The 27243-nt window shown below is 41.2% G+C and overlaps 1 protein-coding gene across 1 annotated transcript in view; it reads left to right on the top strand.

Moving 5' to 3' along the window:
• Window positions 1–25418, top strand: part of PFDN1 (prefoldin subunit 1) — a 59548-nt gene extending 34130 nt beyond the window's left edge. Inside the window, exon 4 of the mRNA XM_068536000.1 lies at window positions 25016–25418. Within this exon, the coding sequence (XP_068392101.1) occupies window positions 25016–25099 (84 nt within the window). The 3' untranslated portion in view covers window positions 25100–25418. The remainder of the gene's footprint in view (window positions 1–25015) is intronic.
• The last annotated feature ends 1825 nt before the right edge of the window (window positions 25419–27243 follow it).

Genomic DNA, 27243 nt, shown 5'->3' with positions numbered 1-27243 from the left:
AGTCCCTGCCCTCATGTCTTCTTGATAAGGAGTTATATTACATACTAGAAGGGTAAAGACAAGTACCATCTTAACCTTGGGAAAATAGTCTGTCTTTTTCTTCTTAAAATTCCATATTTTACATTTTAATACCCCTATGTTGGCTTCTTCAGGCTGTAGTCACTTTCCTGGGTTTGACTAGGAAGTGTTTTCATAACAGACTCATAATGTGATAGTGTTATATAGATTTTTATCTTCCCTTTGTAAAGGTGGTTGATCAGGTTCTGGGAGGGAATGTCACCATTTCTCCTAATGGCAATTAGCAGACCAATGATGCTAATCCGATTGAAGAGAAAAAATAAAATGACGGCTTTAGTATGATAGAGTAACCATGTTATTTATGTCATTGAGGGAATTCTCTAAAAAAAAAAAACTGATAATAACTTTAAAGAAGATGGCTGAGTATATAATATGTAATACAGTGTATGTTGTTAGAAAATGCAAAATCGTACTTTTTAAAAATGACATGAGTATAATTGGGATTTGGAATTAGGACTTCATGAGTCTCATCTGTCTTTGTAAAAATAATTTTCTTTTTGAAATGTACAGCATTGCTACAAAAAGACTATAGGTTTTTTTAAAGAAAATTCAACTTTAGGTAAAGTTGAGTTAAAACCTTATTGATAGATTGAAGAGATATGTATCTTCTAAAGAGTGAAAAATTCATCCTATATTTTTGCTCACTTTTTTAGAGGTAAAAAGAAAATAATTGTGGACTTCTTTTGCAGTTGCAAAAACTTAGATTCAGCATTCAGATGAGCTAGAGCTGAATTTTTGATGTCTTGCCTTTTGAATCTCAAGTATTTGGAATCCTTGAGATAAGCTTTCAGTGGTATATTTGAACACATTTTGACCACTCTTCTCCTATGTTCTCTCTCATTGAATTACTGCTTCAGGCTCATCTGCCTTCAGTTTAAAATCCCCATTATATTTTAGGCACATGCAAATACTGGTTGACCACTTTCCTTCCCCTCTTTCTCTGACGTGGTTACCACCCCTTCCACCACCCTGGTTAGCTCAGCAATGACACAATAAAAATAAGAATAAGGAAACCAGGACATTCTGGCCTACATAATGCCACTTCTGACGCAGAATGTTACAATCCCAGGGTTGTGAAATAGCCCTCCAGCCAATGCTATAAGTAAAATCTAAGAAACTGTGAAAGTCCTGACTCTTCCACAAAAACGGCTATTATGGTCAGACGGTAGTTCCTGAAACAAGTAGGAAGACTAGTGGCAAGAAAACGGATAGGAGGTGCCTGTGACACTCTGCAGTTGGCTGAGTTCTGAGACTCTGATGAGAAAATGTTTTGGAGTTTCCATGATTGAGGAGATTTTACTCTGCCTAATGAGGATCATTTTTTCCATAGCATGGGTAGGCACTGGTAGGCGCTTGGATGGACGTCCAGTTTTTGCCCTAAGTACCTCACTTTTGGGCTGGTACCTTTTTTTTTTTTTTTTTTAATTTATTTATCTATTTTGGCTGCATTGGGTCTTCGTTGCTGCGCGCGGGCTTTCTCTGGTTGCGGCGAGTGGGGACTACTCTTCGTTGCAGTGCACGGGCTTCTCATTGTGGTGGCTTCTCTTGTTGCAGAGCACGGGCTCTAGGCGCGCGGGCTTCAGTAGTTGTGGCACGAGGGCTCAGTAGTTGTGGCTCACGGGCTCTAGAGCGCGGGCTCAGTAGTTGTGGTGCATGGGCTTAGTTGCTCCACGGCTTGTGGGATCTTCCCGGACCAGGGCTCAAACCCGTGTCCCCTGCATTGGCAGGCGGATTCTTAACCACTGCACCACCAGGGAAGCCCTGGGCTAGTACCTTTGTGTATATGATGGGACACCCTCTTTGGACGTGATGTCAAGTGGACACTACTATATGATAAGCACTGATTCTTACTTGTGTTTTCAATGAAGAGAGAAGGGCAGGTGAGAGCAAAGCCAGTGGGAGAATGTTTTTTATATGTTAAACAAGAATTACACCCAATGGTTCATCTGCTTGCATAGCTCAAAGTTTAGAATCCATCAAAAAAAAATTAGTCATTTATTTATTTTGTAGTGAAATATAGCATTTACAGAAATATGTGTTAAAATACATGTAGTTTAATCAATAATTATAAAGCAAACACTTGTTACAATCATCCAAACTAAGAAATCAAAAATTGGCAGGACACCAGAGCACCGCCCCCTACCTTTGTTTCTCCCTTCCATTCCTGCCTGCTCTCCCCCTCCCTCAGGTAACCCTAACTTTTAGATAATTATTTCCTTTCGTAAAAAATATAGTTTTACTACCTATGTATATATCCCTCAAGACAGTTTTTGAACTTTATATGAACAAAATCTGTCTCCATATTTTTTGCTTTGCTTCGCTTCTTCCTCAACATTGTGTTTGTGAAGTACATTCATGTTGAGATTGTGATTTGTTCATTTTCGTTGCTATATGTATTCCATTATATAGTTGTGCCACAATTTATCTTTCCAGATAGCTCATTTTTACCCTTAAGAAGTCAAGATGTTCTCATGGAGCATTTGCACAGTTTATCTCTTAGCCTCTTGTTGAGGAGAGCTATTTTTCAGAGACATCTCCTGCTCCAACCCAGGAGAGTTTGAGTACTAGAGAGCAGTAAAGTATAAAATGTCTCTACTCTAAAAATTAGCTTGGTGATTTCCCACCTTCAGATATAACTAGATAGCTAACCAAATAGCTATCTAGTTAGTAGTAACTAGATAGCTAGGCACCTCTGAGTGTCTTAAAAACATTTTTTAAAAAAATAATTACAAGATTAGTAAATTTATCTCTTTTCTATGTTGTTTTGACTTTGGGAGTCTTGGGTAAAGTTTCTCTTATTGTTCCATATGTTGGGATTTCACATATGAATACTTATCTTTTTATAGAGTTCATTTGTATTCTCAACATTTATAAAAAAGGATGTTTGTTTTAAAATAGTTTTTAGTTATTTAAGACTTGTCTAAAAGAGCCTGATGGTTGGAAGGCTAGAGTTATAGTGAACTATATATATTCTCCACGTCCTGGTGTTTTAGGGCTTAATGTAGCTGTGTGATCCTCCTCTGTGACTTTCAGAGAAGAATGAGTCTGAATAAGTCCATATATGCTCTTTTTCTGGTTGAGTATTCTTTATTGGTTATTATCAATATTATCAGTATCTTGGTCAGTATATATGTGTTACGATTCAAGTGCTAATATTTGCCCAAATGTAAACTATCTATGATATATTTCATTTTCTCAGTAGAAATATTCAGGTCTGGTAAGAACTTAGATGTAAACAGTCCAAATAGACTTGCCCTTTATAGACAGCCTTTCTTATTTGTCTGTGAAATGCATATTACAGATGTTTTACACACACACTCCTTTGATTTGATCTGTTCACTGCTGTGTGTCTTCGTTTTGTGATTAAGATTTAAAAAAGGATTTGCATTCCAGTTAGTCCAGAATTCAGCCTTTTGCATCTTGATTCAGTTATTCTTTTCTTCTAGGATACACTCTGGGGGTGGCCTGATTCCCCTCCTTGGAACACTTGTCTATAACCACACCAGAGTATCCCTTTGAATGCTTCAGAGGGTCGTTGACCTCAGCCTTCGCTGCTGTATGCTTTATATGGTCTGTACTTTTCTTTGTCTAACCATAAATATTTGTCCTTAGCCTCCGCCCTCCCATGCCTGAGAGTTCCTCCATTCATTTTCAGGCTGCTTAGTGAATTATTTCTTTTGATGAGTTAGAATTTGAACTTTATTTCGTGTTATTGCATGCCTCCCTGCCCTTTTAACTAGATGGTAAGGTGAAGTTAATCAGTATACTTTTCTTTACCCTAGATTCTTACTCTTATCAGTCTGTATATGACAGGTCTCTTTTAATCTGAAGTAATAGATGCTGGCCAGAAGAAATGAGTTGTTCAATACTCAATGTGGAACAGGTCACACCTGTATTAATGAGCACACTGTAATTAATCAGCTCAAAAGAACAAGATCCAAGCTGATATTTGAACCATGAATAGAGATCTCAAAGTCTATTAGACTTATAGAAGAACATTCATTACCCTAAATTCCTAATTTAAATACTAAATTCCTAATTTAAATACCTTCTGTTGAGTTAGGAGTTCTGGGTTCTAGCCCTTGCTGTACTCTAAGCCTCAGTGTCCTCATCTGTAAAACAAGAGGGTTGGATTAGAAGATATCTAGGGTCACTTCTATTAAGTTTATCATTATAACCTTGGTCTTTTTCTGAATTGCCACTTTAGGAGCAAAAATGTCCCCTTAAAATGAAAAGATGGAGGGAGGCAAACCAAAACAAAAAAACCCCAATTTCCTTTCTGTTTAGATCATTACCTTAATTTATTAATTGTAGTCCTATTTTTGCAGGTAAAATAAAACTAGTTGTCTGCCTACAGCTTTGCCAGCTAAAATGTAATATGAGGTGACAGCATCTTGTTTGATATCTTTGTAGTAGTTGCTTAAATAACTGAAATCAGAGATGTTTGTGTGATGGCTTAAAGGTAGTTTATATTAAGTATCACCTGTTTTAGAGATCCTTTTGGATAGAGCTGTGTAATAGCTTATTAACTCCACATGCATAAAGTAACATACTCAGGGAGACATCATTTTATCACTTGTAGTGCTTTATCCTATAGTGTCATGTAAAATACATGATACTTAGAATAGTGGCAAAAAAAATTCAGAAAATGTTGAAAAATTATTAAATTCCTTGAGCGTACATGGACATTTATTATAAGTGGTAAATTTTATAAAATGGGTTTTAATGAATTTTAGTTAATCTGCTGATGCAGATAGTTATACTGCTTAGGACTTTACCATTTTTATTTTACCATTTTATTCATTTTTCAAAGAATTTTTACTACATTATTTCATTTAAAAATAGTGTCTATGGTTGATGCTGTCTTGCTAATTATGATTTTCTCCCACCTCACTTTGTCTTGTTTTCAAACAAATCTCTCACCTGCCACCAGTATAATAAAAATATTTGAATTCCATCACTATTCATGAGGCCATTCTTTTGGGTACATAATTATCTTGCACTGGAATTTTTCCAAAATGGACACACATGCATTGTAATCCTAACTTTTGTGTAAAACACTTTAGTTCATTTTATTCTGCTTTTGTTTTTAAGAAAACACATGAGGGTGGAACAATACTCCAGGTCAGGAAGCATTATCAGTTTCCACTGATGTTTTATATGTGCTGTGTTTTTATATGAGACTCTAAAAGCTCAAACTCTGTGATGCTATAAAGACATGGAAAATGATTCTTTCTTAGGGTTGGAGGAAGTGATGACTAGTGTTTTTTTGCTGGTAGTATCTGATAATCCCCCCTCCCTTTAGCTATTCTAGGCATGTTTAGTTGTCAGGCGTTGTCGGACTAAATTGCTAAAAATAACAAATAAGGGGGAGGCTGTTCTAAGGCCAGCTCTTGCCACTGTCTGTAATCTGTTTAATTTAGTTCCTAAGGAGAATGGGCAAAAGGAACATGGTGCCATTCTAATTGAATGGGTTTTTTGTTTAAAGTTGCTGACAAGTACATTGTTTGAGCTCTCTCTTTTCCCAAACCCCATAGGGCTCATGTACCCACATCCACTTATAGTGGAGAGCCAGAGCTGGGGGTCTCAAAGAGCATCCTCTAATCAGTGGTTGTACTGGAGATTAACCAGGTGATTGTGGTCTTTTGCTTGAATTTAATGTGGCTTTTGACAGTGGAAATGTGCAGTTAGTTTGTGAGAGAGGGTGAGACAGAGAAGATGGTAGTTAAAATGGAGGAGTTATTGTGAGAATAAAGACATCTATTTAGTACTCTCTTCTGCCCTAACTCAGTGTTCCCAGAGTCAGGTTGTTTGATAAAATTAACCACACATGTGACTTCAGTATACCTGCATGTAATTTTAACCCCCATTTGCAGCATAAACCTCTATGTGGATTTGGCTCTTGATTTCCCTGCACCTTAACTTCTTCCTAATAATAGAAATAACTTTCTGTAAAATGGAGATAGCAGTCTAGTACTTGTTTGTAAAGCTGTTGAAGATCACTGAAGGGATGATTTAAATGTCCTTCCTATCCTCTGCTATGTATTTACCAGCGGTGGAGTGTGTGAAAACTGGGAGCAAATTTTCAGTTATATTTCTGGTGTTCTACATTCTGTGTCAACTCACCTGAAGGTTTACTGATTTTTATATTCTGAAGTTGCTTATTGATTTTTGTGTCTGAAGTCCTATCCAAAAATCCCTTTGTGTAATTCTTTTGGTGTTTTTTTTTTTTTTTTTTTTTGGTCTGAGCCTGGCCACTTTAGCACCAAAGAAAAAAATGGATTGCTTTTATTAGAGATTCTTGGTAAGGAGTATCTTGGGAAAGCCTGTATTAATGAAGATCCTGGTATTTACCTAAAGCTTTGGAAATTGAGCAATTGGACACTGCAGGCTTTGGGAATGCTTATTACTTTTAGGCATTTTTTAAGTCATCAACCTGCTTTACTCCCTAATTTAATGAAGTACATAATCATTTTAACTGAACTAAAGGGTCTCAAATTATAATTTAGAGCACAGTCTTCAACAATATCTATGCTATATAGATGATGACGTCTTATGATTCATGTGGAATGACATACATGGCAGCACTTAAAATCTTTACAAGTAGCTCAAGATTGATATCATTTGTGGTTGAGTTTAATCGGCTCTAGAAATTTGTAAAAAAAAAAAAAATTACTTTCCGTTTCTGGACTTTTGGGGTTCAAACTCAGAGGCTTCATTAATGCAAGCTCAGTGTCTTTCTCTCTTTAGAGAAGGTACGAGAGGGAAACAAGCTATAGGTGGTGATAGAAAACATAAGAGGAAGAAGGAGCTTCTGGTACTATAGTTGAAGCCTTAAAATGGATCAAGTTTTGAACTGAATTGTAAAATATCATTTGCCTTAATTTTTAAGTGTTGATGCTTTCAATATCAGAGGCTGAACTTTCCACTTAGAACTGATTTTTCCTTCCTTTCGGGGGACTAAACAATTCTAAGATTCATGATGTGAGGCTCTGGCCAATAATAATTGGCCAGAAGAAGTGTATGCATGTAAAAAAAAAAATCATTAAATGTTTGCTGGGTGTCTTGATTATACAGAGTACTTTGGGGTTTTGACTAACTATGGAGGCTTTTTGTTCTTACCTTCAATCTTACACATTAAGGAACCTACATTCTATTGTATTTACTATGTGCCATGCACTATTATAGGCAAAGACATAATTAGCAAAGGCCCTGAATGCCTGGAGCTTATATTCTGGAGAATGGGATGCGGAGACAGATAATAAACAAATAATATAATTGATAAATGCTAAAAATAAAAACAACACAGGGTAAAGAGAGAATGGTGAGAGTGTATAAGCTGTCTTATATAGTGTTGACAGGGAAGGTTTCTCTGATAAGGTGATATTTGAGAAGAGAGACCCGAAGGGAGTGAGCAAGCTATGTGTACATCTGGGAGAAGAGGGTTCCAAGCAGAGGGAACAGCAAGTATAAAAACCTGGGGGTGAGAGCATAATTGATGAGTTGGGAGAATAGCAAGGAGGCCAGTTTAGCTGGAGCTGAGTGATCAAGAATAGTAGGAGGTGAAATCAGAGAAGTATCAGGGAATAGATTATATAGGGCTTTGTAGGCCATATTAAGGATTTTGGATTATGGTCTGAAGTTGGGAGTTTGGGGAGGGTTTCGAACAGAGGAATGACATGATCTGATTTACATTTTAAAAGGACCATTCTGGCTGCTTTGGTGAGAATAGATTATGGAGGGCAAGGGTGGAAGGAAGGAGACTTGTTAGGAGGATGTTGCATTATATCTAGGCGGGAGATTGATGTTGGCTTGCACCAGGGTGGTGGCAGTGGAGGTGATCAGAATCTGGATATATTCTAAGGTAGAGCTAAGACAATTGGGTGTAGGGATGAAAGCGAGGACTCAAAGTTTTGAACCTGTTATGAAGGAATCATACCTCCTTCCACATATATCATTCACTCAGCTGTTGGAGAGATTTGGAATGGATTCATGAGAGAGGAGGCATTTTAGCTGGACCTTGAAGATCAGTTAGAATTTTGCTACATAGGGTTGGAGCAGAGGAGAGAGCATCTCAAATCAAAGAAATACTATGGACAGAAGTCTGGAAGTAGAGTGGTGGAATGAAGGGTTAAAGTGAGAAATGAGGCTGGAAAGGCCTAAGGGAAACAAGTTAAGGGTAAAATGAATGAAGTCAGCATTGTTTCTACTCACTTTGTATAAGTACTCCTTGTTCTGGGCAAGTAGTTATTCCCAGTGCAATGCTGTTCATTCACTGTGGTTTCCACATAGCATTCCATGTGTGATGGGCTCCACAGAGATTCCAAATGTTTATGAGAACATATGTACTATTGATAATTCATAGATCAGTGTTTCCTAATCAGTTTTCAAGTTTCAAAGGTAATTTTAAATGCAAATTGAAAGTTTGGTTTGGGCCTTGTTATCTTTGAGGTGCTATTAGATACCCAAGTAGAGATGTTGAATAGACAGTTGGAAATATGAATCCGGAACTCCAGGCTAATGAAATAAGATTGAGAATTGTCTATAAATTGTCAGTTTATAGGTGGCATTTAAAGTCATAGGACTGGATTAGATCAACTAAGGAGAAAAGGTAGGTACAGGAGGTATAAACAAGGTTCACAGACTGAGCCAGGGGCACTGCAGCAGGATGTAAAAGCTCTTTACAGAGGTGTGGATAGTGTGCAGTGTGAGTCCAGAGAACTGAGTGAACACCCACATGGGCAAGCCTCTGCTGTGAAGGGGCCAAGCTGAAGGGATGGGACCAACTTCCTCCATGGTTAGGGGGCTGTGCAGGCCCTTGGTTTTGTGTTGACAGCAGGGGCTGTCAGCTCAGTTAGACCTAAGTTTCAAGTGCTTTGTGGCTTTCTCTTATTAGCACTGACCTGGAGCTAGGGAGGCCTGGTCTGCGGAGGGAAGGTTTGCTTTCCCTGAGGAGGGATTGCAGAATGTAGAGACTGACATCAAGTTAATCTCAGAGCTGAGCATGCTGTCTGGGGGAACTACACTGTAGGGAGTAGTTCAACATAGTTCATTTAAAGCACAGGAGATTAGAAACCCTGCTGTGTATCTGTGGTTTCTTGAGTAAAATTTGAGGGAGGGGGTACTTAATGGGTGGAAGCCAACATGCCTACTAGAGTTGAAGGTTAAAAGTTCCCTAAAAGAATTTTATAATAACTAGTACTTTTCACGGTTCCTTGTATACACTCACACATATGCATATACAAACATACTTTCCTACCCTCTTTCAGTATATACTAAGAAAAGCTTCAACCTTTAGAATATTGTTTGAGTTCATCTTACAAATTCTTAGCAAGTAATTGGTACTGCTTTTCTTTGCTCTGATATGCATAGCATAATGCCTTGGCATAATTATTAAGAATATGAGCTCTGGAATCAAATGAATATGAATCTGAACTCTGACTCTGCCACATACTACCACCTTGGGTAAATTACTTAGTGTCTCCAAGCCTAAATATACTCTTCTGTAAAACAGCAGCAACAGCAGGGTTGATGGATGGGGACAATAAATAACCCTTTTATTTCCTGCTTAAGTATGGAATCAACTGAAAGGCAAATCTATATGAAAATTTTAAATGTATTTTACATTTATAACTGATAAAGCTTAGGTTGAAGGATGTGGCTTAGGTGTGCAGCAGTAATAATGGTTTCTAATACTGATCCAGAATTAAGCATACAAATTTAGATGTAGCTACCCAGCAAATCTTTGGAAGCGTGGGACAACCACAGGTCTGTCTCTGCAGAGGCAGGCAGAGCATATCTGTCAAACTTATGAGGAAAATGTGTACCTTCTGCAAGCAGGCAGATCCTGGCAGAGCGGAAGGAGTTGAGCCGTAATTGCTTTTTCCAAACACACCAATAGGAAAAGCTAGTAGTCTTCCTGAGAGTAGATTGAAGAGGCCAGGACTGATAGCTGATGAAAACTGGAGGTGAAGAGGATCAGCATGTCTCCCTTCTTACAAAAAGTACCTACCCCATAACATAATACATGTAAATCACTTGAGACTGAGCCTGGCACACAGTAAATACTCGGTAAATGCAGGATTTTTTTACTTGCATATTATGGATGCTTAGTAACTACTGATTGAGCATATTGCCACCATGTAGTTATAAGATAAAGGTTTCTTTTTAACTGGGAAAAAAAATAAAGATACACAAACGTACAAAGCTAATTTAACAAACACCTGTGTACTCACCACCCAGAACTAACAAATGTTAGAATACTGTAATATATATTTTTGTTTGTTTTTTACAAAAATAAAACCATGCTAATGAAATTGAAGTCTCCTTTGTAACTTGCCTCCTGGCTCCACGTTAGTCTCATTCCCACTCACCAGAAGAAATCTAACAGGTATTAGGTATATCTTTCCAATCCATGTTTTATAACGTCTCATTTTCAACAGATGATATCATAGTGTTCATGTCTTTCAATAACTTGCTTTTTTTGTATGTGTGTGCTCTACCCACACTAATAAATATATGTAGTTTACTCAGTTTAACTGCTGTAGGGTATTCCATAAGAACATGTAACATCAAAGGACCCATTGTTGATAGCTTTAATGTATAGCATGTAAAAGTGGCCAAAAGGCCTGATGACTCCTTCCATATGCAGCATAAATATAGACATTGGTAAGACTAGTCAGTGGGCTCAAGGATGCAAGCGCCAGCAGGTTGGTGCACTTAATAATATCTGCTGCTCTCATTTCCTCATAGCCATGGATTCTGTGGTGAAGCCAATCTCTTAAACTAGGTGGCCTCTGCCCATGTGTTAGAAATGGAGATCATGTGTCCTTCACAGAGCCAGAACCAGAATTAGTCAGAAAGAGAGGGAGATTTGAGTGGGAACCCAGGATTCTAGATTCCAACCACTTTATCATTCACTTTTACTCAGAAAGAAATGAGGATTCCTATGCCATGGTTGGATACTCCCAGTAGCTGGTTCTAATATTAGTGGTCCTTTTCTTATAAAATGATAAACCCCTAAACACCAACTCTTTGAGTAAAGAGGTTAAGTGGCTTCTAAGTGGCCTAGCAGCTAGAAATTGAAGAAGGGGCAAAAGGAAAACCACCCTTTGAATCATGTTTGCAAAGAGAAGTGTGCCAAGTGCTCTTTTATTACTCCAGTGTCATTATAAATTTAATTGGTGTTATGTCAGCTACTTAGATCAGAGCTAATAGCATATTAAACTATTTGTTTGTACCAGTTCCATGGTAACCTGGGTGGGTGTGGAGTTGGGACAAGGGGCAGCTGTGACGCCTGGTCTATAGAGTGATTTCATCATGCTGTGAGCCCCTTATCACCCTGGATGGAGAAGTGCCACTGGGTAATGTGACCTGACTTCTCAGTGCCCCTCAGAACACTCAGAGCTATGAGCAAAGGCCCTGGGCTGCTTGTCTGACCTAGAGGTTTAGCCTAGAGTTAGAGAACAGTGATTTCTTGGTGATACCGACAGGTGTAACTATGAGTTTTCCTTTTCTCTTTCTTAGTAAAAAGAAAGCTGAGGTTTTTTGAAAGCTTTATAAAATAACCCTTTGATATTAGAGTATGTTTATAGTTCTCCAGTTCTACCCTCTGATGACCTATACAAATCAGCAGAGGAGGTGCCGATGAGTCATGCATCTGTGCTTTTAGTGGCTTTGAGCTTTTACTTGTTTTCACTGTCTCCAGGTCCTTTTATGGGTTTCCGGTTGCCATATCTCTATTTTTTTAGTTGTATAAATAAATTACTTGATTGGAAAGTAGTAATGTGATCACATAGAAGTTTCCTTGCCTTTGTTTGTCCATTGGCTCTCCCAGAGTACCTTATTAACTCATTAAATGTTAATGCTTCTGCTGATAACATTAAAGTTAATTTTCAGAAATTAGTACGTCAGTTTATTTTATCCTGGCTGGTTTGTGTATGTGTTACTCTCAGTCTTTGGGTGGAGTAAAGACTAATTTGCTCTGAAAATAATTCATTAGGAACTTGCCGTGTCATGCTTGTTTTTAAACACAACCATCATTACTGTCTGATTCTAGAACATATTCATTACCAACTGTGCCCCCTCCCCCAAAGAAACCCCTTACCCATTAAGCATTTGCTGTACATTTCCCCTTCCTGGTAACCGTTCATCTGTTTTCTGTCTATAGATTTGCCTGTTCTGGATATTCATATAAATAGATCATACAGCATGTGGCTTTTTGTGTCTAGCTTCTTTCACTTAGCTTAGTGTTTTCAAGGTTCATCAATGTTGTAGCATGTATCAATTCTTCATTCCTTTTATGGCTGAATAATATTCAATTATATGGATATACCACATTTTGTTTATCTACTCATCAGTTGATGGACATTTGGGTTGTTTCTACTTTTGGGCTGTTATGAGTAATGCTATCAACATTCACCAGTTTTTGTTACTACACCTGTTTTCATTTCTCTTACTTGGGTATATACCTAAGAGTGGAATTGCTGGGTCATATGATAATTTTGTCTTTTTAATTTCTTGAGTAACTGCCAAACTGTTTTCCATAGCAGCTGTATCATTTTACGTTTCCCACCATCAGTATATGGGGGTTCTGATTTCTCCATGTCTTTGTTAACACGTATTTTCCATTTTTGATTATAGCCATCTTAGTGGGTGTAAAGTATCAATAGTATCTCGTTGTGGTTTTTATTTGCATTTCCCCAGTGAGTAATGATGTTGAACATCTTTTCATGTGCTTATTGGCCATTAGTATATCTTCTTTGGAGAAATGTCTGTTTGAGGGTCCTTTGCTCATTATTTAATTGGGTTGTGTATTTTTTTGTTGTCGAGTTATAAGAAAATAGAATTTCTTGGACTTGATTGGAGCAGAGAGTAGGATCAGACTGACTTCAGGCTTTTGCCACACATACTTGCATGTTAGTCTTGCTGCCACAGGTGAGTCAGTTACACCTTCACTTCCAAGAATGCAAGGTGTTGCCCTTACTTCTGCTCTCAGAAGGCACACCTTTATTCACCTACCCCTTTACCATGCCTACAGGCCAAACTCCATAGTAAACACTGTTGATTTGATCCTCTTGCTCTTCTTGTAAGATTAGAGTAAACTAAAGACAACTGAAATAGTAAAACTTGTTTTATTTGCTCATTTGGAAGACTTGTAGAGTTTTAATAGTCCTATTGATAGATACTTGGCTTTCTGACCCTGGAGAACCAGAAGTAAAACAGTGTATATGAGGAAATGTCTTGCTTTTGTAAAATTTGTTTTCATGAGACTTCTTTATTATGTACTGTGTACATTTATTTCTCATATATGATGGAACTTAGAATAGTGTCCTATGAGGGCTATAATTTTTAGGGTTTTTTGGTTTGTTTTAGAAAGGAATCAAAGACCTCAGGGTTGCGATATTGGTAGTGGTCTTTGTGCATCCTTTTTCTGATCTCTTTTACGCAGATCCTGAATCAAATACTTGTCATGTTTAGTATACTGTTAATAGATTTATACAACACACAGTTCTCAGTTGTGGCATTGTGTGGTCTCTGAAGGACATTTTTTTTGCATCTTTATTTCCTGACTATAGCATTTCAGCCCTTCTCATAATTTCCTTGAGCGTAATTATACTGATGTTTCTACAACCCTTGTGTTGGATCTGTACAAAGCCCAGTGTCTCCTTTGAAGTTAGGAGGTGAAATTATTTATCCTGACACTACAGTACACATACTCTTAGGGCTCATCTGTGACAATTAAAATATTGGGTAGTTTTCCTTCATGAAGTTTTAGGGTCAGGTCTCAAAGAGCTATAGACTTTTTATTTTTATTTTTTTGGCTGCACCACGTGGCTTGTGGGATCTTAGTTCCCCGACTAGGGATTGAACCCAAGCCCTCAGCAGTGAGAGCTTGGAGTCCTAACCACTGGACCGCCAGGGAATTCCCTAGACTTTTTAAAGTTGGAAGATATCCTAGAGGCCACTTGATGGAGCACTCCCCTCCCCTGCCCCCAACCATTTCGGACATGTTTTTGTCATGGTTCCTACTTGAAAACATCCAGTGATTTCTAGTCATCTCATCATTTTTCCTGAACTACTCTTCTTTTGGTTTCTATGACACAGTGTCTCTCCTTTTTAGTGTTACTTGCTGGTTCTTCCTCTTCCTTTCATTCTTACTAAATGTTGACTTTTATAAGGCTAAGTCCTCTTATTCTGAGTTCCTTCTCTAGGAAGTTCATTCTCATGGCTTCAAGTACTACCTATATGTAAAATTGTATCTCTAGCCCAGACTTCTTCTGTGAACTTCAGACCCAATCTGTTTTTTTTTTTTTAAATATCTTTATTGGAGTATAGTTGCTTTACAATGGTGTGTTAGTTTCTGCCCCAATCTGTTTCTCTTCTCACATCTCACTTGGATGTTTCACAGGTACATTAAACTCAATGTGTCTAAAACTAAACTTACCATCTTTTTTTCCAAACCTGGTCCTCTTGGGAGGTATTCTTGACACCCCCACCTCCTAACTTCTGATAAATAATGAAGGTTATGGTGAAGGACTTGGTGAAGTCCTCTTGTTGATTTTTTTCTTGAATATTTCTTGAATCTATTCTTCTCTAGCTCCATTGCCACCACTAAGATACTGTCATCTCTTTCCAAGATTATTGCAATGGCTTCCTAGTAGGTTTCTCAACATTCACACTTGTATTCTCTAACCCAGTGCTTCCCAACCCTTTTTACATCACAGCACCCAGAGGAGTATTTGCATGATTCACTGGGGTAAGTGGACAAAGGGTGCTCAAGGTGGAGGCAACTGCCCAGGGGGGCTTTGGCTGCCCTGAATGCACCCGGCCACTCTAGGGACTAAAAGGATCAATATCTTGGACACATCTATTACCCATTCATGACTGACTGGGCTTTCTGCAGGAAGCTCTGCTCTAACTCATTCTCTGTGTTGCAGCCAGAGTAATTTTTTATTTTCAATGGAAATTTGACGTTTTTGTTTCTCCCGCTTAAGACCTTGTGGCTTTTCATCATCTTTAAGATAAATACCAAATTTTTAATATGGTTTGTGACCCTGTATGATCTGACTCAGTCTCACCAGCCTCATCCTTCTATATTATCTATCCCTCCCTGCCCCACCCCGCACTTCAGTACTTCAGCCTCACTGGCTGTCAGTTAGTTAGTTCCCAAACATGTCTTGCTTCATTTGACCTTTGCTCTTGCTGCTCCATTTGCCTGGAATTGCTCTTTCCCCATGCTAACCTCTCCACTTTATTAATTCCTACTCATCCTTCAGAGCTTGTTCAAAAGTGCTTCTGTGATTTCCTTGATTATACCAGGTGTTTCCTCTATTAGACACTGTGCTTTTCCCTTGGAGCCCTTATTGCAGTGGTAGTTAAATGTCTGTGTGCCCTGCAACAGCGTAATCTCTGTGAATAAGTGTTTGACTTGTTCACTGCCCTAATCCCAGTGCTCTTTGGGTCTAACATATATTGAGTGCTCAATAAATGTTGGTTAAATTAATTATGTCAGTTCTTGGTACTGAGGATGAAGCTTTAATCAAGTCAGAGAAGATTCCCTACTGTTATGGAACTTACATTCAGATACAGACAATAAAGATATAAGCAAGAAAATATCATGTAGTAAAGGTGATATTTTAGAGAGTTATTGGGGAGGCCTCTCTGAAAAGGTGAAATTTCAGCTAAGATCTGAATGAAAAGCAGCAGCTAGCCACTTAAAAGTATCCAAAGGAAGAACATTCCAGGTGGAAGGCACAGATGATGCAAATGTCTTATGGTTGGAAAAAGTTTGGTGGAATTGTTTAAGCAAGTGAAAAGGGGAAGAGTCATAATAAGGTTGGAGTGGTTGGCAGGGACCAGATCATGCAGGGCCTTATTGCCCAGGTTAAGGAGTTTGGATTTTATTCGAAGTGTCATGGGAAGACTTTCAAGGGTTTTGAGCAGAAAGTAACCTGAATTACATGTTAAAATATCCATGACAAACATCCAGGCGAGGATGATGGAGGCTTGGACTAGGATGGTAGCAGTGGAGCTGGATAGAAAGAAGAGGATGGTTTCCGGATATATTTGGAAGTAAGTTAAGACTGATGGGTGGCTGCGGGGGGCTATTGGGTTCGAGGAAAAGAGAAGAATCAGGGATGGCTTCTGTTGGCTTTTGTATTTTTTTGTCTCTGTGGTTTTTAAATTGAGCAATTGGATGACTGCCATTCACTGAGATGGAGAAGACTGGGAGGGTGTGGGGTGACTATAAATCAATTGTGCTTGTTTTAGACATGTTAAGTTTGGGTTTGACAACCAGGAAAATATGTTTTATAAGCAATTTGATGTGTAAATCTGGAATTAAGGGGAGGTCTAGGTTGGAGATGTAAATTTGCAAGTCATAATGATGTTTAAAGCTATGAGACTAGATGAGGGTTTCTAAGAGAGAGTGATGGAGAGAAGTTAAGGACAGCTTTCCAGAAAATGTCAACATTTTGAAGTTGAGCAGAGGAGGAGTAGTCAGCAAAAGAGAACTTAGAAGGGGTAGCCAGTAATGGAGGAAGAAAATAAGAGTGTGGAATCATGAAAGCTAAGAGAGGAAAGTATTTCAAGAATTGTGTTGAATGCTGTTGATGAGTAAGAACGGGTTGAGTAAGAAGAGAACAGAGAGTAACCACTGCTTTGGGCAACGTAGAGATCGTTGGTGACCTGGACTACAGTAAGTTCAATAGGGTAGATGGGAAGCATGATTGGAGAGGTTTGAGGAGATAATGGGAGGTAAGGAAGTGGAGGCAACTACTAAACAATTGGTTCAAGAGGTTTTGCAAGAAGGGGAGGAGAGAAAGGAGGCAGTACCTACAGGGGAATGTGAGGACAAGAAAGGTGTTTTTTGTGTGTGTGTGTGTGTGACTTGCCTTACCAAGAAGGATCTTGCAGAGAAAGAGACGTTGAAGATTAGGAAGAAAGAAAAAGGATAACTGTGGGAGTGAAATTTTTGAGAAGGGGGGCTGGATTCAGCACCCAAGTGGAAGGGTTGTGTTTCTGCTTCTATCAAAACACAACCCCTCTATCCATTTTAACACGAGGAAAGGAGAGAGTATATGTATAGGTGTAGGTCAGGTGGTAGATTTGGTAGTGGAAAGAGATAATTCTCATCAGATTGCTGCTATTTTCTCAGCTGGGAATGAGAGGGGAGGAGAGAGTATAGGAGATTTGAGGAGACAAGATGAAGTATGAAATAGTTGCTTTGGAGAGCAGAGACTTTTTTTAAATTAATTTATTTTTGGCTGCATTGGGCCTTTGTTGCTGCACGCAGGCTTTCTCTAGTTGTGGCGAGCGGGAGCTACTCTTCGTTGCTGTGCGTGGGCTTCTCATTGTGGTGGCTTCTCTTGTTGCGGAGCACGGGCTCTAGGCATGCGGGCTTCAGTAGTTGCGGCGCACGGGCTCTAGAGTGCAGGCTCAGTAGTTGTGGCTCACAGGCTTAGTTGCTCCGTGGCATGTGGGATCTTCCCGGACCAGGGCTCGAACCTGTGTCCCCTGCATTGGCAGGCGGAGTCTTAACCACTGTGCCACCAGGGAAGCCCTGGAGAGCAGAGAATTTAATATATTAAGAAAATTTAATAGAATTTCTGGACACTGGTGAGTGCCTATTTGAGATTCATAGTTCTGAATTTAAAGTAAAACCATGCAGCACACTTAAGTGTTTTTCTCCAGCAACATTCAGCTATTTGGCTACAAACATGGAGTAGGTAGATGGTTGGGTTTAGCTTGGGTTGGTGTTTTGCCAGGGAAGTGCAACAGAGGGAGAGAGGGGCAAAAGGGAGTTCAGAGGGGAATAAATATAAATGATGGACTGTGGAAGCTGAGCTGGGTGGGAGGGGAGAAGGTCACGGAAGCAGAATGAATAATGAAAAACTTGCTGAGTGATGTGGTTGAAGAAGTGCTGGAGAGAGAGTTACCAGATCGAAACGACCTGGAAAAGTAGGAAGAAGTGGCGGTGAAATTGAAATTCTGGAGGTGGTGCAGTTACTGGTGTTGTCAAATCTCTAGGGTATGAACGTGGGCTGGGTGGCTCAGGTGGGGTAAAGTAAAAATTGTGAGGGGAGAGAAGGTCATGGTATTGGATGGATCATCTCCATTCTTGCTGAAGTCACCTCAAGTGGTGCAGCAGCGGTGGAGAGGAAGACAGTGAGCCTCCGATGAATGAGGGGCAGTACCCAGGATATTGGTAGATTGGGAGATTGCAGCAGCGAGGAGGGGAGAAGAGGATGGTACACCATGATGCTACAAACTTCAAGAACCAGGGTTTTTGGAGGAAAAAAAGAGGAGAAATGGTTTGGCAGTAGGCTTGAATGAATGAATGGAACGATGCATGGATGGAAATTTATGCTTTCATTAGGCAACTTGCATGGAAAGTTAAAATCCCTACGTGCTAGATTCAGCTCTACCTTTTAAGGCTCCCTCTTTTTTCAGAAGAGAGGTTGCCAAACTGTAGCCTGCTGACCAGATCTGGCTCGCTTGTTTTTGTTTTTTTTAGAACACAGCTATGCCCATTTGTTTGCACGTTTTTTGTGTTGCTTTTGCGGTATAGTGGCAGAATTGAGTAGTTGTGACAGAGACAACCCCACAAAGCCTAAAATATCTACTATCTGGCCCTTTATAGAAGAATTTTGCTGACTTCCACTTTTGAAGATTCTCAAACTTCAGTTTGCATCAGAATCACCTGGAGAGCTTGTGAAAACAGATTGCCAAGCTCCACCCCTAGAGTTTCTGATTCAGTAGGTCTGGGTTGGGGCCCAAGAACGTGCATTTCTAACAAGTTCCCGAGTGTTGCTGGTGCTGCTGGTCTGGGGACCATACTTTAAGAGCCATTGTTTTAGATATTTAAGTTAGTGATTGGGTTCCTTCTCCCCTTAATATTCTTTGAGCCAAATGTCCCTACCTACATCAGCTGTTTATCACTTGACATGATTATTGGCTTATCGTTTTAAGCTCGGTGCCTATAAATATAATGATTCTTTGGCTGAAGCCTGATCTCCGCCATATGCATTGGAACAGTTGCCTCTCCTTGCTCTTCATTTACCTGTGAGCTTGTTTTCTTTCTTTCTCAGATTGTCTGATGTACTGGTCTTTCTCTGGGACTTAAATGAAGCTTATGTGTTAGGGAGGGCAATAGTAGATAGAGATCACATAAACTTTAGGTGGACTAAAAGGCTAAACACTATCATTTGGAAGAAATAAGAATCCAGCCTCTGCCCCCACCACCACCACTTGGTATACCTCTGCTGTAAGGTACTTGAGTAGAGCAGAGGTTTATCTTGGGTACATTGAGCCATGTGATCATAGGTGGGATTTGGGAGTCTGACCCCATACGGTAGCAGTGTCAGAGTCTCTTTAGCAGGTAGGTAAAAGAACATCTGGGAGAAAAACCAAGGTCATTGCTCAGCTTGATCCAAGTCTTTTGTCCCTGTCTTTCAGCAGAGGAACCTCTGAAAGATGTCTTGAAAGCAGTTTCTAAAAGATGCAGAGACAGTAACCCCTTCTTAGATTTCCTTTATTCTCCTGCTCCATGCCTAAAATTGCTTTCTCATTCTTTCAGCTTGTCTCCCAGCCATATGTAGTTCAGCAATTACCTTGTAGCCTAGTTGTGTCCTTAATGGTGAAGTGGATAAACCCAGATGAGTTCACAAGTGGACGTGTGTCCTTGGATCACTTGTCTCTTATCTTCAAGTTCCTGGTCATGTTTGGCCTGCCTTTCCTGCCTCTGGTGAGTGCTCCTCACCCATTCAGGCTGTTGTAGCACTTGCATTTTCAGAGCTCTGCCCATCCGTGTCTCATTTCCCTTTCTGAGTTCTCTCATTGTGCCCCTGCACTGCCTTTGTTTTTCTCTTCTTCCTCTTGTTGCCCTGCCTTCTTCACATTTTACCCTGGCCGCCAAGACATGCCTCCTCAGCCTTCAGTGAATTCTTGGCCTCTTGCTAAACTTCCCCATTATGGGCAGCTGGCCCCCTCTGGCCATTTTACAGTTCTGCAGACTGAGAGAACATGAGATTCATTGAAGCTCTTGAGTTTTTAATTTGGTGTTACCCAAATCTTCATTTTACGAGTGGGGAAATAAAAGGTGAGAGGGGAAAAGACTTTTCGATACCCTAAGATAACACAAACAGGAAAAATATTAATTTAGAGAAAGAGATAAAGTTCCTAAGAAAAGAAGAAAAGTCTATAGAGATAGTGTCACAAGATGAATTACCTCAGGAGTCTATTTGAGACATTGTGTCATGTCGGAAAAGTTCTAGGGACTTGAGCCTCTTTCCTTTGTGAGAGGATGAGAATGAAACACCAGCCCCTTAGTCTGACTCCCGGAAAGAAGAACTTCAGGCTGATGAGCAATAAGTCCAACAATGTCATTTCCCTGGCCGTGCTGAGCCCCACAGGAAATCTCAGAATTTTACGTCAGGACAAGGCCCCACAAGAATGTTGCCGCACCTAGAGCTCTGTGGTTTGATGCCAGGAGAGAATTTCCTACAGACAGGGTTCTGAGGGAGATCGCTCAGTAAGACGGAAAGGTGCTGCAGTGAGGCCAGCAAATGCCTTCCCAGGACTCCTGGTGGAAGGTGGGGGTTTCACATGCCTCCTAGAGTTTCCACAGCAATTATTATCCCCTTGTAGTGCACAGCGGCCCTGACACTGACATCACATGGAGCAGTTTCTCAAGGATTTTCTACTCCAGGACGTGGGAAATGGGGATGGTTTGTTTTATGGTTTTACAAGTTGACCTGATAATAAAGTGTAAGGGCTTTGACCCTTAGGGCCTGTTTGTGAGAGCAAGGTTTTCATGTCCCCATCAGGATCAGTGAGGTCTGAGTTTTAAACCTGTGTTTATCTCGGGGCAGAGGTTAGAGGGCAATGTCAGAAACTGAAGACCACCTTGAAGGAGAATGGTCATTCTTTGCCTTGGCTTCCTTTGATGGGTATTCCTCATTCAGGTTGGGAGGGAAAACTAAAAAGGAGTGTGTGTACAAGTAAATCAGTAAGGCATCATTTCCCACGATAAATGCACTTGTATTCAACAACTGTTGAGTTCCTATTATGAACCAGCGATTCTTCTAGACACTGGGACTGTATTAGTGAGTAGAACAAAGTCTTGCCCTCATGGACCTTTCCTTCTCATAAGCGCAGACAGACAGACAAATACCGCTTCAGGTGGCGATAGGTGCTAAGGAGGAAAATCAAGGTGAGGAGAATAGAGAGTATGGAGCCGCATATGATCAAGAAGGCCTTTCCCATAAGGTGACACTTGAGAAAGACCTGAAGGACGTGAAGGAGCAAGTAATGTAGATATCTGGGGAAGAGAGTTCCTACACAAAGAGACCCAAAGGCAAAGGAGAGGCAGGAGCATAGCTGGTGGATTGGAGGAACAGCTTGGAGGCCAGTGTGGCTGGAGCTGAATGAGTGAGAGAGAGAGGGAGTCATGGGACGGGAGGTCAGAGTCAGCTTAGAGCAGGACTGTACGTGGCTTTTTGAAAAGGCTTTTGCCTTTTATTTTGAGAGAGATGGAAAGCCATTGGAAGGTTTTAAATGTTGAAAGATGACTCTGGCCACTGTGTGGAGAAGAAACTGAAGGGGGTCAAGGACAGAAGAAAGGAGACCACTTAGGAGGCTCTTCATTAAGGTCAGATTCTGGATACATTTTGAGATAGCACTGACTGGATTTGTTGTTTGATTGGATGTCAGATGTGAAAGAAAGAAGATTCAAGGATGACACTGAAGTTTTTGTCTTGAGTTGCAGCAATGGAGTTGTTATTTACAGGAATGGGGAAGAGCAGGGTCCACAGAGTTTCTGATGTGACTAGTGGTTTTAAGCTGTGGAGATTCAAGGAAGAAAAAGTTTAACTTAGTCATTGGTTCCTTAATTTTTTCCATTCTCTCTGATGGTCTCATTTGTATTTGGGTCAATTCTATGACAGTTATTTCTGGGATAAGTACAATTCCAGTATTCTAGCTTTTAGGGATCCTTACCTAGGCCTCTGTGATTCAGTGTGGATAGAAGCTGTGGGTCCAAAAGAACCTTGGGATAAACTCTGTCTCTGGGAGCATCCTTCATTTCAGGTGCTATATTGGTGTCCTAAGGCTGCATAACAAGTTACCACAAACTGGGTGGTTTAAAACAACAGAAATTTATTTTTTCACAGTTCTGGAGGCTGAAAGTCCAAAATCAAGGTGTTGCAGGGCCATGCTCTCTGAAGGGTCTAGGGAAGACTCCTTCCTTTCTTCTTTCTAGCTTATAGTGGTTGTGGGCCATCCTTGGCGCCTTTCTAATCTTGCAGATGCAACCCTCCACTCTCTGCCTCTATCAACGCATGGCATTTCCCCTGTGTATCCCTTTGTTTTTACGTGGCCTTCTTAGAAGGACACTAATCATTGGATTTAGGGCCTGCCCTAATCTAGTATGACCTCATCTTAACTTGGTTACATCTGCAAAGACCCTATTTGCAAATAAGGTCACATTCACAGGTACCGGGGGTTAGGACTTCGTCATGTCTTTTTGTGAGACACAGTTCAGCCCACATCATGTGCTTTGGTCTGGGTTTGACTGTGAGGGTCTTCTGGGCTTAGGTATGTTTGAGGATGAGACAGGAACTATAGAAATACAGTTAGAAAGCAGGTCTGTGCTAGAGATGCCCCATCTGTTGGGATGAAAAAAATTTTTTTAATGTCTATTTAAACTAAAGATTTAAAGACAGGTTCATTTTACATTATTTTTGAAACTTGAAGACTTTAGGATATGCAGTAGTAAAAAATCATGAAAAAGTAATGAAACTGGAAGTGGAAGATAGAAGGAAGAGATGTGACAGAATGAAGAATTTTAAAGCTGAGAATACAACCTGAATTTGATTGGCCAGAGGCCTGGGCAGTAGGGAGAAAAGCTCTTGCTGGTGCTCCAAGTTTATGGTTTTGCTAGCTGGGGCAGCAAGTTGGCAGAGATGGAATGCAACAGGCCTGGGCTCCTGAGCACTGGCTGACTACTGCCGGGATAGAACTCCACTTGCTCCACAAGCCTTTTCCTTAGATTCCTACAGGGCTGGGACCCAAAAGGTGCCCAGAATGGTGCATGGCACTTGCTGTCTAGCTGCTGCACAACACTTAGTACATGTACATTCTTCAGTTGTGTATCAGGAGTTACTAGTATTTGCCTCTTTCTTACTCACCACAAGTTGTTTATCAAAGGAAGTTTAAGTTCCCACTCTGATATCACAGTGATAGGACTATATCAGGTTTAGCAGTGTAATTGAACAAATTTCCTCAGCCATAGAATTATCATGGTCACTATGAGTTTTTGTGGAGCTCCTGTTCTTTTGTAAGGAATTGTGTGCAAGTTGGACAGATGGGAGATGAGTAAAGAGATCGGGCTCTTTTTAGCCTTCAAGAAATTTGAAGTTAGAAGACAAATAGGAACCAGAGGTTCACATAAGAACTATGATAAAGATTTGTGGGATTAGCAGATGCAAACTATTATATATAGGATGGATAAACGGTGGGGTCCTGCTATGTAGCGCAGGGAACTATGTTCAGTGTCCCATGATGGACCATGGTGGAGGGGAACATGAAAGAATATATATGTGTGTAGCTGGGTCACTTTGCTGTGCAGCGGAAATTGGCACAGCATTGTGAATCAACTATACTTCAATAAAATTTTACTAAAAAATACTGTGGATGCCTCAGCATTTGGCACCTAAAGGAAACTATAAAGTCTCTAAATGTTATCATTTAAAAAATATCTGGACAGAGAGTGGGAGAAGTTAGAGGCAGGGATATGTAGAAGCGGCACCTGAGAGGTTTATTGGTGAAGGCCTCAGGTAATAGAAGCACTCCATTCCATTTTCCTGTCTCAGAGGTTGGGGATCAGTTCCCAAGCAAGGCCTGAGACCAGGCTGCTTACCTGCCCTCTGCCCCAGCCTTTCCCTGGCTTCCCCAGGTCACCTGGGCACTTCAGTGGTCAAAGTGAACCCCCAGCTGCTTGGGTGAAGAAGGGAGGAGGGGTGAGGGAAGGGCACTGGCTGCATCTGGGCTAGGGCTCTGCATTTCTGGCTCTAGTGTGGCTCAGTCACATGCACCCTGGGAGGGGATTATTTTCAGTATTCCCCAAAAAGGGAGACTTCATTTCATGTCTGTTAAGTGGGAATGCAGCCACAACGGTGTCCTCAGGGCAGGGACCAGTGGTGAAGCCACCATACTTCTGGGGTGACCACAGGGAAAATAATGTACACACATCATTTCCTTTGACTAATCTTTTGTTAATCCTGGTCCACATGTGGCTCCTGAAAGTAAAGTTCTTTGTCTTAAGTTGAGATTTTAAATTTAGGACCCAGATGGGGTAGGAGGTAAACTTGCAAAAGGTCTGTTTTACTCAGTGTCACTGTCCTGGATTCCTGGCAGGCAACAGTTTCATTAGAAAAGCAGATTTCATCTTGACTCATCTGCCTTGGTGAGACGTGTGATGCAGCCTATCTATCATCTTGCTGGACAGAGCAGAGGGTATGCTGTCCATTTTGCAGCAGTGGCAGCTACAGGCGCCTGGCCTGGGCCATGGAAAACCTTGAGAGACAATCTGTTATGGGGCCAGAGCTTTGTCCTGGAATTTCCTGGCCTTTGTCTGTCTGGTATAACTTCATGTACCAAGACTCCTGTTTTTAGAGTCTACTTCCTTCTGGGGGAAGAGTGCTATTGCCATCCAGAGAGCACTCCTGCTTCCTGTACCGAGCAACCCCCTCCCTGTGCCCAGTGGTCAGGGTGGGGGAACACTCTGGGCAGGTGTGTATACTTGGCTCCCAATAGACAATAGGCTCCTGGAAGTCACTGGTCACAGAGAAGCCATAACCATTGGGCACAGAAGCTGCATCTGCCAACTTGGCACATTCCCCCTGGTCCTAACCCTTATTTCCTTCTCATATTGCAGCAGAAAAAATCCTACCTGGAGCGGAGTGTGAAGGAAGCTGAGGACAATATCCGGGAGATGCTGATGGCACGAAGGGCACAGTAGGAAGCCTCTAGGGAAGCTCTTCCTCCTGACCCCTGCCATTCCTGGCCAGGGGCCTGTATAGGGAAACTGCTTCTGCTCTGCCTGATGGACAGTTTATCTGGATGGTCTGGTAACCCTATGTTTTATGCATCACCTGGAGCCCCTTTCAGATCCCATCCCTGTATTTTTTATCCTGGCTCTGCCTGCCACCCTTCTTCCCTGGGGGTGAGTCATGAACCCCCAGGAGAGAGAAGATGGGAGCCGGGACAGATAGGAGAGCTCTTCCTGGGCCTACGACTAGTCACGCTGGTCAGACCAATAAAAGACATCTGTCCCACTCTGCTAAGTCTGCTTTTCTTGAGCTGATGGATGAGAACAGGATCAGAGAGGCAGAGGCTATCTCCACCTCAGCTCCTCCCTGTTCTCCTCCAGGGCTGTGGGCCTGGCTCCTTCTGCATTGAAGCCTTGCCTTCTTTTTTCTGTTCCTTTAGGTAAACCCCTCAACTTCTGAGCCTCCACGTAGTATGCAGATAAGGAAAAGGAGAGCAGGGCACAGCTGAATGTAAGTGAACACAACAGTGGTGCCTCAGTGGCAGTCTGCCTAAAGATTCCTTTCCCACTTCCTCCCAAACATTGTAAAAGAAAATCTGGTAATAAACCAGCAGCACTCCAAGACGGTCTCCCTTTGGTCAGTTCATAGGGTGGACATTACAGTCCTGAGGCCTCCTGGAGGCGTGGGGGCAGTGGTGTGCTGGCGCTGGCTTGTACTGGCTCGGGAGAGCCAATTATTTAATTTTCAGGAACTTTGTTGCAAGCCAGTTGTTAAACAGTAGCCATTATTAAAAATTAAGTTTGTAAATTTACCATTAAATTATATTAAAAATAAGGTTAGTAAGTATTTAGAACTTACCCCTTCCGAATTACTTTACTAAATTTGGCCATTATCTGTGTTTTTGAGGTGAACAGTCTATAGTATCTGGATGGTGGAAATACTGCATAGCAGTGCACTCCTGCCCTTGTCTTCCCAACTCCATGTTCAGGATATCACGTTGGTAGCTTGAAATCAGCTACGGTGGGACCTACCGTTTACTCCACAGAAATCAGGTGATGCTACAAAATCTTGGCTTTTTGTTTTTAAAGAGAGAGAGCTGGTAGTTATTTATCAGCACCTGGCTGAGTCAGAGGGAAAGTGGGCAGGCGAGGTTAGGCAAGGACCTGTCAACTGTGCCTCTCAGGGCTGGCCAGCTGAAGAAGGAAAATTAGACTTGCTGCTATGGTGGCTCAGCGCCACCCTGCGGCCAAAACTGAGATGGATGGCCTGGCTGACTAGTTTGTATTATGACAGCTCTCTTCTTTGTGTGTCAGTGGACGGGGGTTGGGTTCTGGGAGGGGATAGCAGGAAGAGAAAGCCTCAGGTCTGGCCCTGAGCCCCAGCTGTGGCTTCTCCTTCCAGAGCAGGCCCTGGGGCAGCCACCACAGTTACCAAGATGCCCTTTCCTAGGCTCTGGGTAAAAGCCAGTGTGGCTCCTTGGTGAGTCCATATCTCAGTGGGACTAGGGAGAGGATGCTAGCTCGGTGAGGACTCCTTGACCTGGCTGAAGGACACCTGGCCTTGGACCCTGCCTCCCTAGTAGCAGCCAGAATGAAAAGGTAGATCGGCTCCTCATCATATACTGGACAGTGGCTGAGAAACCCAGGGCTTAGACTGTATCTGGAATAACTGAGACAGTTGAGGTTTAGACAAATTTATTGAAACATACAGGGTGTCAGCAGAGAAATCATTCAGTGGTATGTTACATCATGCCACTACCTTGAATGTATAATTTTAAAATTATAAATATATATTTTGTCACTAAGCCTTTGGCCAAAAAAATGAAAGTCATTTAGCACATTTGTGAAGGACCAATAAGAAATGGATTTGAACATTAAAAAGATCAAGTCACTGAATTAAACAGCAGCAACCCCTGCTAATCTAGAATCCCACTGCGTTGAAGGTAGAAGTGTCTGTGCAGAGCTAGTCATTGACTTCAGCAATCAGAAGAGATGGGGGCAGGCACACTTGTTGGCGGTGGCGGCAGAGCTGGCAGGACAGGAGAGCCGGGGTGGTCAGGTGAGCATATCCCAGAGACAGCAGCAACAGAGGGCAGTCCAGCAGGCTGTGAGGC

The sequence above is a fragment of the Eschrichtius robustus genome, chromosome 2 (genome assembly GCF_028021215.1).
Source record: "Eschrichtius robustus isolate mEscRob2 chromosome 2, mEscRob2.pri, whole genome shotgun sequence".
In the NCBI taxonomy this organism is placed as follows: Eukaryota; Metazoa; Chordata; class Mammalia; order Artiodactyla; family Eschrichtiidae; genus Eschrichtius; species Eschrichtius robustus.
The sequence above is the reverse complement of the archived record's forward strand: the minus strand, read 5'-3'. Positions and strand labels throughout refer to the sequence as shown.